Genomic DNA, 14,620 nt, shown 5'->3' on the forward strand with positions numbered 1-14,620 from the left:
GTGAGTAATTCCCCCAATGCAGTGGAAAATCCATTAAAGTTAATGGTGTGTCAAAACTGACCAGAAGGACGTGGCGACGTATTTTTTTAAGAAGAAGTACGAATTATGGGATTTTTTAACTGTTCGTTAATTGGAAGCGATGTGGGAAAATCATGAAGTTTCATCCTAAACTGAGTGAATTTAAGGGGTTTTTGGTGATTTCTAACACATGACGTTGTACGAGTTAAAGCAAAAAGACTCAACGCAGCCTGTTAAATGGCCCGTTTGAATCCACCGTGAACTTTATGCCAATCGTCCCGTTCCTGCGGTCTTCGGTGATGCCAACGTGTTGATGCCTCCGAGAACTTAAAGAACATCTCTGCAGCTGTTCGCTAAACTAAGACATCCTTGCAAAAAGAAACTTTTAAGTCCTGTCACAATATTTGAATATTCACGGCGGACAAAAACTGACGCGCACCTCCAGCAGGAGCCTTGAAGTTGGCAAAACAACATGCAAGTACCGGCTGCAGTGCGTGGAAGGGGCGGGGCCATTTGGCCTCCGATTTGTGATTGGGGGAACAACGCCAAAGGGGCGGGGCGTCTAACGTCAGAAGTTCCAACTCAGCGCGAGAGTGTGGTGTTGTGACGTCAGTCGTTGCGTCAGGATGTCGAGCGGGGCAGCAGCAGCAGCAGGCGCTCCATAGAGCAGTGGCACCCCGCGGAGAAGAACCGAACCCGGAGCAGAAGACAGGAGGCGTGCGGTGCGCGACACGTATAAGTTGAGCTTGGGACCTGAAACCACTCGTTCGATAAGTGGTTCGAGAGGAGTGTAGCTCACAGCCCGCGAGGATGTTGACTTCCGTGAAGAGATGATGAAGGAGCAGCGCCTTCTGCTGCGCTCCCTCGTTCTCGTCGCCTGTGCTGGTGAGAACTGGCGCCCGCGCCCCCAGGGAGGGAGTGCTAGGCAGAGGGGCCGAGACCGAGAGAGTGTGCTTTACGGGCTACCCGGAGTCCTTCTGACACACGCGGGTCGACAGGCCCCGTGTGAGTGAGTGTGGCCGCCGTGTCGACGGCGGGCTGAACCGCCACATGTGTTGCGGAGATGCGGGGCGCTTGTGCGCACTACTTGGCCGCGCTTACCTGCTTATGTGTCGGGCGCGTCTATCGTGCGTCATCCCCTCACCCAGCTATTGCTAGGTGAGTCTGTGTGGGGTAGCCTGGTGTCGGGTCTCCCTGCAGGTGTGACTTCCACGGAGCTGTCACGTAGCGCCCAGGGCGGACTTCTCTTCAGCCGAAGGCCGGTCCATTCGCCGCAAGAGGACTCGGACTCGCCTGCCGCCTGTTTGGGGTGCGCAGTTGTAGGTAAAGAGGATGCGCCAGTGAGAGGCCAGTAAGAAGATAATAAGCACAGCTGGTAGAGCTGGGAGGATGGCAGAGTACTAGCCATTGCCTAAATGGTGGCCGACCCTGAGCATATGGCTCCCTCTTGTCTGTTTCCATAGAGTAGAAAGTGCTTTCTGGAACTGATTAGATCGATAAATGGAGATCTCGGCTCGGAAATGCACTACTGTACTTTAACTGGTTTTGTGTGTGCGTCTGTCTGTATATAATGTGTGTACAGTAGTGTTAAAGTGCTGTAGTTATTTGAAACAAGCAAATAGGCCAAGTCTTTCCCTCTAGGAATGTACTGTTTTTAAAATCATGGTTAGCATTATCGCGTTTGGAAATGAACTCCCATTAACCATTATAATGATGTGTCTTGCATGACAACCATTTTCTAAACCTGCTTTATTCTGAGTAGGGTCGTGGGGAAGCTGGAGCCATGGCCCAGCAAGCATAGAGCACAAGGCAGGCGGGCGATCCCAGGACAGGGCACACTCACACACAGGTGTGCACACCCACGCTGTTATTTAAATGTCACAGGTATGTCACCAGCGTCTTAGTTCTTAGACTTTCAGAGGTGGCAGTGGCTCAGACGTAGAAGTGGGACGAGTAATTGTGTTGGCACGTAGAAGTGGGACGAGTAATTGTGTTGGCACGGCTTGGTTGTGCCAGCCCAGTGCACCTGGCCTGGCTCTTGTGGGGGTGTCTGTGTGCACAGCTTCCGTTTGACTCATTTGGCATATTGTACTGTGAGAGATCGCAGCACAGCGCCCTGCCTTAAGCGGTTGATGGCCTTCTCTACTCCGATTCCCATCTAAAGGTTGCTGTAGATGTCATCCAGAAATTAGGGTTAAAAAAGGTGACCCGTTGGCTGCTGTGCTGAGGGTGTCATTCATTTTTACAGAAGTGCATCTTGTGCTGCTGCTGAGAATTCCAAGTGTGATCTCCATGTTTTACTGGAAAAATTCTTTTCCTATTTCTTGTTGAATGTCGTTGATGTAAACACCTGTTTGGTTCCAGACGTGTTGTGTTTTATTAAATGTAACTCCTTCAAGCAAGTTAAAGCTGTCTTGATCGTCTTATTAAATTGGAAAAGTAATATTTTTGACCTTCCTGTTCAGTTTGGCTAAGTTTCCTTCCCCTTTTTCTTAAATTAACCTTTTGAGTTTTTTTTTTCGTATTAAAAATTCACACAAGAATGTGGGCCAACATGCCCCGAGCACCAATAATGCAGCCTAAGGAGTGGTGGGGCCAAGAGCTTCACGTAACGGGCACTGAACACTCTGAATATGAGGTGTGGGCCATCATATGGGCATTGGTAGATTGGGGGGGGTACGAGTTCTGTTGTTTGGTTTGTAGAAGATCTTCAGCGTTGAACTTTAATATCAAACAATCTAATGAGCTTGGAGAGTCAGTTTCTCTCTATGGTGGGTTTCTATTTATCAGTTACATATTTTTGTAAAGAGACGTGTATGGTTTGAGATTCATTGGGCATTATGGGCAGGAATTGGCAGACCTGAAGCTCTGAACCAACAAGAGCACCCTCAGTTGTTTTAGGAGGCTGCTTTGTACTGTTTGGACCTGCTGAAGCTTCCCGGTTGAGTTTTCGTAAGATGACTTTAGGCTGCACACTGATAGATAGATAGATAGATAGATACTTTATTAATGCCATTTTCACACAGCAGTGATTGGAAAATTCTGGTTGTCGGTTTTTATTGTCCTTTCTTTTTTTAAAGGAAAACGTTTATTTCTGTTGCACATTTTCATACAAATGATGGAGCTCAGAGTGCTTTACATGATGAAGAAAGACAAAATAAATAAGAAAATAGAATTAGGGAAGACTAATTAACAGAGTAAAAAGTAAGGTCCGGTGGCCAGGGAGGACAGAAAAAACAAACTCCAGACGGCTGGCGAAAAAAAATAAAATCTGCAGGGGGTCCGAGGCCACAAGACCACCCGCCCAGCCCCCTCTCTAGGCATTCATAAATAAATGACCTCAATCAGTCCTCATGGCATTCAGGGTTCACATGAAAGAACTTGATGACTTGACTGTCATGTGGACGTCTGGCCTTTAATCCATCAATGGAGGTACGTTGAGCTGGCAGCAGCCTGTTAAGTAGCTGATGTTATCCTGATAAATAATTAAAGTCCAAATCGTCACACTGTAAGAATTCCAACCAACCACATGCTGCATCCACCGTAGCAGTTCGCAAGACAAAACAGTTTGTATCTGGATATGTGCCTTGATAAATTGCACCGTCACCCAACGTACGTCCACAGCTGGAGTGACACTCGGTTGCCTTTGCTTCATCGTACACATCGTGGAACAAGGTGTTGTTCGTGTGCCGGCGACCGTGCAGAGCGAGTACGTTCTGACTGTGTCTCCAAGATGAAATGGGACCCGTTTTGAGGTTTGCGTCCCAAGACGTGACGACACCTTGGTGATTCTTGTTGACTTTGAGGGGATCAGACTAGAAATGGTGGCGGATGATTTCCTCTCACGACTTTTCATTTTTCAATATTGTTGGCTTTTTAATGTGAACTTGTGCGGGGCGACTGAACGTTCAGGTCTGGAATTGACTGGACAGCAGGAAGTGTGAAGTATGCGTAAAAAAGACATATGAATTAGTCTGAAACATTGATAATAACTGCAAGTATTATGACATCTGTAACTGCTAGGCTACTTGTTTAAATAGAGGAAAATGAAAAGGTAGCACTCTCTGTAGTTTATGTAGCGTTGATTGTAGTTACGTTTTACTTACAAATTCAGCTTTTTAAAATTGTATTTTTTATAAAATGTAATCCGCTGATATTTTGTTATACGTCGGTCTGCATGTATGCCCAGACGTAGTTCACTCTTAGGTGATCTTTGGGTCAAATTAGCAGCCCCGTTAATGGAGTCCTCTCAGGATGAGACTTCATGAACCCAATTAACAAATAGTTAAAAAAAGAAAGAGACAAACGCAAACACACATCCCGATATTTGCTTATCTTCTTAAAAAGTTTGACGTCTTCTGGGTCAGTTTTGAGCCCCCATTTGGTTTCAGTGGATCTTCCCCTGCATTGTTGGTTTAAAACCTAAATGTCGTCTTTTCAGCCCATCAATATGAGTGAAGGTCTTTATTAAAGTGTCACCTGAAGTTCGCATGTCACCTTTTTGTGCAGCTGCCACACATTTTGATCACCGCCGTGTCCTTCAGGTCAGTTTTGACCCCCATTCTACTTGAGTGGCTGTTACCTTCCATTTCAGGTACTTTTTTATTTTTATAACCCATCCAAATCTTCCGAAAACCTCGGCTCATCAGCACCACAGGTTAGGGTGGTCTGTCAATACAGATTAGCTTTGGGTGACAAATCTGACATCCAGGGCACATAAAGGAGACTTGAGGGTCTTTCTGATTAGTTCTAAGGGCTGAAGTGCTTTGTCATTTCTAGGCTCATCATTGTCACCTGAGCAGACCCAATAAGTTGTTGTTCAGCTGCTGACGCCCTCACTGCTCGGCTCCCTCCATTCTCGGTTTCGTCAGACTGGTTTCGTTTGTTTCTGTGCAGGTGGCACAGCTCTCTTTGCCCACCCTGAATGAAGCCGAGTGCTGCACTGCGCAGGGCACTATAAAGTCGAGAGGCTGAGTGACAGCGGTGTCCGTTTGCAGTGCGTGGTTTTTTTTGGAGATGTGGCCATGTGCTCTTTGTCCCGCTCACGGGCGTCTTATTTTTAGCGCCTGTAGATTGTTTACTCGTGGACAGGTCGACTTGTTTTCCTCGTGATGCCAAGGACACATTCTGTCGGACTAATTGTGGGTCTGACTTTCCATTCTGTGTCCCTTTGAACTCCCAGGCTGACATTGTATGTGAGGCCCTGCCAGTGAAACTCTCTACCCAGCCTGTGTGGCATACATTATGCCTTGCCTGCCAGTCAGTGTGTTTCAGCCCTGTGCCCCCTGTCTCTTACCTAGTCTTTCAAGGAGTGGGAGTGCATGCAAACAGCCGGAGCATGTTCCAGTGTAATCCCCCTCGGCGGTCTCATTTGTCAAACCTGTTTTGCACCCTGCGTGTTGTGCGCTGCCTGGGCAGATGTGCACCTGGCGTGACGTGTTCACTGCCTTTGGACGGGCTGTGAGATCAGAGCGCTCGCTAGCATGAGTCACCAGTGTTGCTGCCTGGCTAATGCTGTGTTGGGGGTCAAAAGTCAACTCCAAGTGTAAACGCATTGGTAAGTGGCGTGAGCCGCTGGGTGTGCTGCCAGATTGGAGACTGGCAGCGGCCTTTCTAGGAACTTGTGATTTGAAGAATTCCAGATGACTTTGGCGTGTGCAGGGAAGTGGCAGTTCTGTGGTCAACGCAGCAGTAGAGTGTCACAACCCTGTGCAAGGCAGATGGACTTGCTAACTACACGGGGTTTGTTCGGCTAGATGTCTCATCAGCTTCTATGGCTTAATGGTGCCCGTTCCTTACAGGACATGCTGCTTCATCTGTAATGCCAGCATGGTGCGCTCTGTTGGCTGTACGTTCGACTTGTGTCTCTGTCAAGTAGATGCTGTCAGTTGACCCTCTCCAGAAGTAGCCATTTTCTTGGCCCTACTGAATATCTGTGAGCAGAGGGCCCGAGTGTGGAGGCTCCCATTTGGTTGAGGGGGTCACCTCAGTAGCTACCCCAGATTCTTCTTGGGCCATGAATGGTTTTCATTGTGTATGGGCAGATTGGGAACTGTTATGATACAGAAGGGCACGTGATGCAAAGCCACCTCCGCTACTGGAAGCAGTGGCCATTAGAATGGGCAGGGGCGAAAGTGTGATCAACTGTAGTACAAGGTCCACTGGAGACACTCCGAGGTACTGCTGAGTAGAAATTGGCACTGCCCATCCAGAGCCTATGCCAGTGGTTTGACGGCGCCTTCTTTTCTCAGGTATCCCTATCTGCATGTGTTCTGTACAGAGGATGGCACCACAGCTTCCGTGCATTTCACAAACGAGGCGGGTCCCCAGGCAAGGAAGGAGACAAGAAGAAGGTCAAGTACTGTCTTGGAGGGCAGAGTAGGGGTCCGTACTATTGAGACCTTCACTTTGGCTCATATTTCAGTTTTATTGTCTGCTTTGCCAGGAGGAAGAAGACCTGCATTCGTCGTATGCCGGTTGGCCCTGAAGACTGAGCGATCCCGTCAGGAGGAGAGCCTGCAGGACAAGAAACACAAACCGGTACGCCGTGCGCTTGTGTGACCCTGTCCATATGTGCCTTTGGGCTAATTCTGCATGTCTATCTGTCCTGCAGCTCCACAGCAAGGAGCCGCCTGCAGCCGAAGAGGTTGACGTGAGTCCGAGCTACGGACCTGAGCCAGAGACCATCGAAGGCCCAGAGCCTGATCCTGATCCTGCTGCTGCTGCTCCTGCCATTGAAAACTCCTCCAGCGTTTCTCCATTCACTACTAGGTGAGCATGAGGGGCATTCAGTGCCCTCCATAACGTCTGGGACAAGGACACCTTTACCTCTTTGCTGCACAGTTTAAAATTACAAATCAAACAATTGAGATGTGATTGAAGTGCACTTTACAGACTTTGATTTAAAGGGGTTTGTGTGCATTGTGGTCACTCCATATAAAATGACAACAGTCTTTCTACGCGGTCCTCCCATTTCAAGGGACACCGCAGTGGCAGGTCTATTAAAGCCATTGTCACATGTAGGACTTTGTCACATATCCCTCACATGAAGTGACTGCTTGAGGTTTGCAATTCGCAGACATTCTTCTCTAGTGATGCTCTGTCAAGCCCCTAATGCGGCCATCTTCAACTCCTGCATACTTCGGGGGGGCTTGTCCCCTTCAGTTTTCTCTTCAGCACATGGAAGGCCTGTGCCATTGAATGTTAATCAGGTGACTGGCTTTGCCATTCAAGAACTTTCCATTTTGTAGCTTTGATGAACTGGGTGGTCTTGGCAGTCTGTTTGGCTCATTGTCTTGTTGTGAGTTTGGAGGCATTGACTTGAACTCGAGCAGATCAGATGTTTCTACACACCTACAATTCATTGTGTCCCTGCCATCGACAGTCCCATCATCAGTGAAGAGAGATGTGCCAGGACCCGTGGCAGCAAGACATGGCCAAGCCATAACAGCCAGCAGCAAGTTCAACAGATGAGGTGGTCTGCTTCATCTCCACACTGTGCTCTTGCCATCACTCTGATCAGGTTCTTCTTTGTCTCGCCTGTCCTCGAGACATTTTCCCAGAATTCTTCAGGCTCTTTGAAGTCCTTTTTTCTGCCCAACCTGTTTTTGTGATTTGCGTTTTGCAGTGTGCCCTCCTCTGTATTTCTGTTCATCAAGCCTGACACACACACCCCTGCCCCCCTGAAGACTCTTTCTGGTCTGTCGGACAGGCGTTTTGGGTCTTTGTCTTTACCATGGTGAGGATTCTACTTCTGTCATCAGCAGTGCAGGTCATCCTTGGCCTACCAGTCTCTTTGGAATTGCTGAGCTCACCAGTGTGTTCTTTCAGACAGCTGAGTTCAGTCACCCTGAGGCTTCACTGATGTCTCATGGCTTTATTCTTGTCGTTTAGCCTCATAATGGCTTCTTTGACTTTCATGGCCACAGCTCTTGTTCACATTTTAAACAATGTCATCTCCTGACTCCAAAAGGTTGAAGCAAGCCGAGGTATCTTATGAAGCCATGAAACACCCCTGAGGACACCAGTTGTCCCAAACATTAGGGTGCTGTGAAATGGGGGACCATGTAGAGAAAGTGCCGTCGTTTCTACGTGGTGTGACCACAATGTGTGCAAATCCCCTTAAATGAAAGTCTGCTATGTGCACTTTAATCACTTTGGAATTGTGTGATTTGGGGAAATCAAGGAAAATGTCTGTCCCAGACATTATGGTGGGCCCTGTAGGAATTGTGGCTAGCAAAGTGGATGGGTACTGATATGAAAGCGTGTGTCGTCTTCAGCCCTACTGCTGCCGCACCTCCTGAACAACCTACGGCAGACTGTGAGACTGGCAGAACCCTTGCCCAGAGTGAGCCTCCCGCCTTCAGCACCCCATTGGACAGGTGAGTAGAGACATCTGCAGGTGACATCTCCGTCTCTGCCACCCCATGGCACTCTAGTCACTCTCCACTTTGTTCTCACAGCTTTTCAGGAGATCTTGTCGAAAACACCTCAAGTAGCCAAGGACTGGAGCCACAGCCTACACTTGAAGCTGATGACAAAGATCCTGGGATCAACATCACTGATCGGGTAATTGATAGTTTGATGTCTGCTTATCTTACTGTTTCTATGTTCAGCAGAGCATCAAGTGGAAGGGGCTATGTGAGGGTTAACTGCTGTGCAGCCGGATGGCCAGGGCACTGCAGAGGGCTGGTTTCACCTTGGTCATTGTGACCTTGGAGTTGGCCAGATGAGCAGGAGTTATGTAGGTCATTGTGACCTCATGATTGGTAGCCAGATAAGGGAGCTGAGTGCTCCCTGGGAAGAGGAGCTTTTGTGAAATCAGTGAAGGCTGGTGCTGCAGGCCTGACAGCTGGGGGTTTACTGTGAAGTTGGATGTTCAGGCCGCTCTGTGTAATGTAGTGAGAAGGTCTGCTCCCAAGGGCAGCTCCCCGTTGTTTTCTGTGCTAACAAAAGGCTTCATTCAGCCTGTGCCCTCTTGAGGAGTGTTTGCCACCATCAGCCAGGCAGATGTAAGCAGGAACATTCTGTTCAGTGACGTCTGCAAGGCCAGATGCTTCCTAAATCTGCCTCACTGCTGTCATCGTCTTCTTATCCTTCCATAGCACTCTTAATGGAGAGCATTCTCAGAGCACTCAGGTTCACAAGGGTAGGATAGCAGCAGTGAGGTGGACAACTTTGGGACATTTACAGGACACCACCATATTTCAAAGTTGTTTCTGTACGTTACAGTACAATATAGTTTATTTCTGTATAGCCCAAAATCACACAGGAAGTGCCGCAATGGGCTTTAACAGGCCCTGACTCTTGACAGCCCCCCAGCCTTGACTGTCTAAGAAGACAAGGAAAATCTCCCAAAAAAACCTTGTAGGGAAAAAATGGAAGAAACCTCAGGAAAGGCACTTCAGTGAGAGACCCCTTACCAGGAAGGTTGGGTGTGCAGAGGGTGTCAAAAAGAAGGGGGGTCAATATAATACAGTACATTACACAGAACAGAACAAATCCTCAATACAGTATAAAAATTTTAGAAGTACGGAGCAGAATGTAACAGTAGATGATATCCCATAATATGATTTGGATATGTTTTAGAGTCCTGGAGACCTCATCCATCAAGCTGCCCCCCCCCATTTGGCCATTCCACAGCTGAAACAGCGCTGGGCCAGCCAATCCAATGAAAGGACCCCTCTTTCCCACGATTCCTGCAATCCTCCATCAGGGATGGCTTTACCTGAGGCAGACAAACCAACTTGGCAGGTGGCCATAGCACCAAGTTCCACATTTGAGTACCTAGAAGATAAACAGAATAGGTGAGGGTTAGTATCCAGTTCTAACTATCATGTGACTTATGTTTTAGTGCTAATGACTAACAACAGAGATGCAGTCTGTACAGTTAATCAGCAGCTCTAGGCAGGGTGTGCTAAACTGAAGTCGTGAGACTTCAGCCGGTATTTGAAACCTGAGACCGAAGGGGCATCTCTTATAGTAGCAGGCAGACTGTTCCACAGTTTAGGGGACCTGTAACTAAAAGCTCAACCTCCCATTATTATTTTATTAATAACGTTGTAATAAACCAACAAATCTGTCAAAATCCACAATAGTTTTTTTACACAATTTTATTCAACTTGCCCTCTCTCTTTGTCTGGCTCAAATTTTGTAATCAATTTTTTACCCACTTTTTCTGAACCAATTTCCTCCAAACATTGCGTTCATGCTGATCTACGGTGATGATGCAATATTTCATCAGTTTTGACCCGGGATCCAATTCTTTCACTACCTCCAATTTAAAAACTTTGCTAAACAAAATCTGCCCAATCTTCCTCACCTCCCACCTACTTCTATTCTGGAAGAAATATTGAATCACTCTCGGACTCGGGCAGCATTTCTGTAACGTATAAAACCATTTTACAGTCCTCCCTTTCAAAGATCAGAGCACAGTGGGAAAAGGATGAACATCTCAGTTAAAGGAGTGGAAGGCAGCAACGCACAGAATTCACTCGAGCTCCATATGTGCAAAGCATACAATTATTCAACTTAAAATCATTTATTGAGCGCATCTCTCTCGTTTAACATTGTCTAGAATGTTTCCAGGCCATGATCCAATCTATGAACACTGCAATCGAGCTCCAGCCTCATTGGGCCACATGCACCAAATTAACATCATTCTGGACACAAATCTTTAAATGCCTTTCAGACAACCTTGGTGTCCCAGTCACACCTAATCCACTAACCGCTGTGCTTAGGGGGCTCACAGAGGGGCTTAAAGTAGAGAAGGACAAACAAACTGGAATGGCCTTTACTACACTATTGGCACGTAGGCTTATCTCGCTGAACTGGAAGAATCTTAACTCACCTCTTTAAAGACAGTGGGTAACTGATGCTGTTATATATGATTGGAAAAAATCAAATTCTCACTTAGACGGTCACTGCAGAACTTTATAAAAATGGGCAGGGTCTCATCAATAACATTTTAGAATAAACATTTAAATTGACTTAAAGGATTTTCTCCCCCTTTTTTTGGTCTACTTGTAAAGTTTTACTGTCTGTTGGCTCGCTCTCTTCCTCATGAACGGGGGGAGATGTGAACTTAGTTTTGTCAAGTTTGAGTCGCTTGTATGGAATGTTCAATAAAATATTAAAAACGAAAAAAAAAACGTTTTGACCCGGGATCGGTACGTTAAGTCAGATGTTAAATTTCTCATTTCTTTATATTGTACTTTTAACGATTACAAATGTGTTTTTAGCCAACACTCGCACAGTCATATGAAAAAGTTTGGAAACCCCTCTTAATTCTTTGGATTTTTGTTTGTCATTGGCTGGGCTTTCAAAGTAGCAACTTCCTTTTAATATCTGACATGCCTTATGGACACAGTAGGATTTCAGCAGTGACATTAAGTTTATTGGATTAACAGAAAATATGCATTATAACAAAATTAGACAGGTGCATAAATGTGGGCACCCCAACAGAAATATGACATCAATACTTAGTTGAGCCTCCTTTTGTCCTCTAGACGCTGTCCTCCTATAGCCTCTGATGAGTGTCTGATTCTGGATGGAGGTATTGTTCACCATTCTTCATACCAAATCTCTCCAGTTCAGTTCAATTTGGTGGACAGCCTGCTTCAAATCATCCCATAGATTTTTGATGATATTCAAGTCAGGGGACTGTGACGGCCATTCCAGAACATTGTACTTCTCCCTCTGCATGAATGCCTTTGTAGGATTTTGAACTGTGTTATGGGTCATTGTCTTGTTGGAATATCCAACTCCTGCGTAACTTCAACTTTGTGACTGATGCTTGGAACATTATCCTGAAGAATTGATTGATATTGGGTTGAATTCATCTGATCCTCGACTTTAACAAGGGCCCCAGTCCCTGAACTAGCCACACAGCCCCACAGCATGATGGACCCTCCAACAAATTTGACAGTAGGTAACAGGTGTTCTTCTTGGAATGCGGTGTTCTTCTTTCCGCCATGTAAAGTGCTTTTTGTTATGACCCAATAACTTAATTTGTGTCTCATCAGTCCAAAGCACTTTGTTCCAAAATGAATCTGCCTTGTCTAAATGAGCATTGGCATACAACAAGTGGCTCTGTTTGTGGCGTGAGTGCAGAAAGAGCTTCTTGTTCATCACCCCTGCCATACAGATGTTTGTTGTACAAATTGCGCTGAATTGTAGAACAATGTACAGATACTCAATCTGCAGCAAGATGTTTCTTGCAGATCTTTGGAGGTGATCTGTGGGGTTGTCTGTAACCATTCTCACAATCCTGTGCATAGTTAGGTCCATAAATATTTGGACAGAGGCAACTTTTTTTCTCATTTTGGTTCTGTACTTTACCACAAAGAATTTTAAATGAAACAACTCCGATGCAGTTGAAGTGCAGACTTTCAGCTTTTAATTCAGTGAGGTGAACAAAACGATTACATAAAAATGTGAGGCAACTAAAGCATTTTGTGAACACAATCCTTTCATTTCAGGGGCTCAAAAGTAATTGGACAATTGACTCAAAGGCTATTTCATGGGCAGGTGTGGGCAAGTCCGTCGTTATGTCCTTATCAATTAAGCAGATAAAAGGCCTGGAGTTGATTTGAGGTGTGGTGCTTGCATGTGGAAGATTTTGCTGTGAACAGACAACATGCGGTCAAAGGAGCTGTCTATGCAGGTGACAGAAGCCATCCTTAAGCTGTGAGAACAGAAAAAACCCATCGGAGAAATTACTACAATATTACGAGTGGCAAAATCTACAGTTTGGTACATCCTGAGAAAGAAAGCAAGCACTGGTGAACTCAGCAACACTAAAAGACCTGGATGTCCACGGAAGATAACAGTGGTTGATGATCACAGAATCATTTCCATGGTGAAGAGAAACCCCTTCACAACAGCCAACCAAGTGAACAACACTCTCCAGGGGGTAGGCGGGCGTATCGATATCCAAGTCTACCATAAAGAGAAGACTGCATGAAAGTAAATCCAGAGGGTGCACTGCAAGGTGCAAGTCACTCATAAGCCTCAAGAATAGAAAGGCTAGATTGGACTTTGCTAAAGAACATCTAAAAAAGCCAGCACAGTTCTGGAAAAACATTCTTTGGACAGATGAAACCAAGATCAACCTCTACCAGAATGATGGCAAGGAAAAAAGTATGGAGAAGGTGTGGAACAGCTCATTATCCAAAGCATAGCACATCATCTGTAAAACATGGTGGAGGGAGGCAGTGTGATGGCTGCCAGTGGCACTGGGACACTAGTGTTTATTGATGATGTGACACAGGACAGAAGCAGCCGAATGAATTCTGAGGTGTTCAGAGACATACTGTCTGCTCAAATCCAGCTAAATACAGCAGTCACATTGATTCATGATACAGATGGACAATGACCCAAAACATACAGCCAAAGCAACCCAGGAGTTTATTAAAGGAAAGAAGTGGAAAATTCTAGAATGACCAAGTCAGTCACCTGATCTTAACCCAACTGAGTAGGCATTTCACTTGTTGAAGACTAAACTTCAGACAGAAAGGCCCACAAACAAACAGCAACTGAAAGTAAAGGCCTGGCAGAGCATTAAAAAGGAGGAAACCCAACATCTGGTGATGTCCAGGAGTTCAAGACTTCAGGCTGTCATTGCCAGCAAAGGGTTTTCAACCAAGTATTAGAAATGAACATTTGATTTCCAGTTATTTAATTTGTCCAATTACTTTTGAGCCCCTGAAATGAAGACGGGATTGTGTTCACAAAATGCTTTAGTTGCCTCACATTTTTATGTAATCGTTTTGTTCACCCCACTGAATTAAAGCTGAAAGTCTGCACTTCAACTGCATCGGAGTTGTTTCATTTACAATTCATTGTGGTAATGTACAGAACCAAAATGAGAAAAAAGTGGTCTCTGTCCAAATATTTATGGACCTAACTGTATGCCGCTCCTCTATTTGTATTGGCCTGCTGGGTTTAACAGTAACTGTGCCTGTGGCCTTCCATCTCCCGATTCCATTCCTTACAGTTACAGAAACTGACAGTTTAAACCACTGAGATAGCTTTTTGTGGCCTTCCCCTAAACCAGGAGACAACAATCTTTGTTTTCAGATCTTTGGAGAGTTGCTTGAGGATAGTCAAAGGGAAGGAAGCCCAACTTGTAATTGACCACCTTATATCCCTTTATATCTCATGATGGGACACACCTGTCTATGAAGTTCAAGGCGCAACGAGCTCATCCAACCAATCAGCATTGAGCAGTGACAGGCATTCAAATCAGCACAATGACAAGGGGACCCACATTTGTGCACAGCCAGTTTTTCACATTTGATTTAATTTCATACAACTAAATACTGCGTCACTAAAAATCTTCACTCAGAAAACACCGCAGTACTCCTAGGAAATGAAAGACAGACCACTGTTATCTTTATTGTTGAAAGGAGAGTCAATTATTATGCAGGCTGAGAGGGGGTCCCAAACTTTTTCATATGACTGTATATGAAAAGTTAGCGGTGCTGGTCAAGTAGTTAGTGTTTTGGACTTTTGATCAAAGGTTCAAGACCAAGGTAGACAAATTAATTTTAAAAATCCCTTTGATTCATTGATACTGAAGTCAAATTACTTCAATATAAGA

The 14,620-nt window shown here is 45.6% G+C and overlaps 1 protein-coding gene across 1 annotated transcript in view; it reads left to right on the forward strand.

Annotated features, from left to right (window-relative positions):
* The first annotated feature begins 1,081 nt into the window (after positions 1-1,081).
* suco (SUN domain containing ossification factor) overlaps positions 1,082-14,620 on the forward strand; it is a 40,176-nt gene continuing 26,637 nt past the window's right edge. The window contains exons 1-5 of the mRNA XM_051932937.1: positions 1,082-1,176; positions 6,210-6,558; positions 6,632-6,789; positions 8,298-8,399; positions 8,481-8,586. Coding sequence (XP_051788897.1) covers positions 1,082-1,176; positions 6,210-6,558; positions 6,632-6,789; positions 8,298-8,399; positions 8,481-8,586 — 810 coding nt within the window. The remainder of the gene's footprint in view (positions 1,177-6,209; positions 6,559-6,631; positions 6,790-8,297; positions 8,400-8,480; positions 8,587-14,620) is intronic.

This window comes from Erpetoichthys calabaricus, chromosome 10 (assembly GCF_900747795.2).
Source record: "Erpetoichthys calabaricus chromosome 10, fErpCal1.3, whole genome shotgun sequence".
Taxonomy (NCBI): domain Eukaryota; kingdom Metazoa; phylum Chordata; class Cladistia; order Polypteriformes; family Polypteridae; genus Erpetoichthys; species Erpetoichthys calabaricus.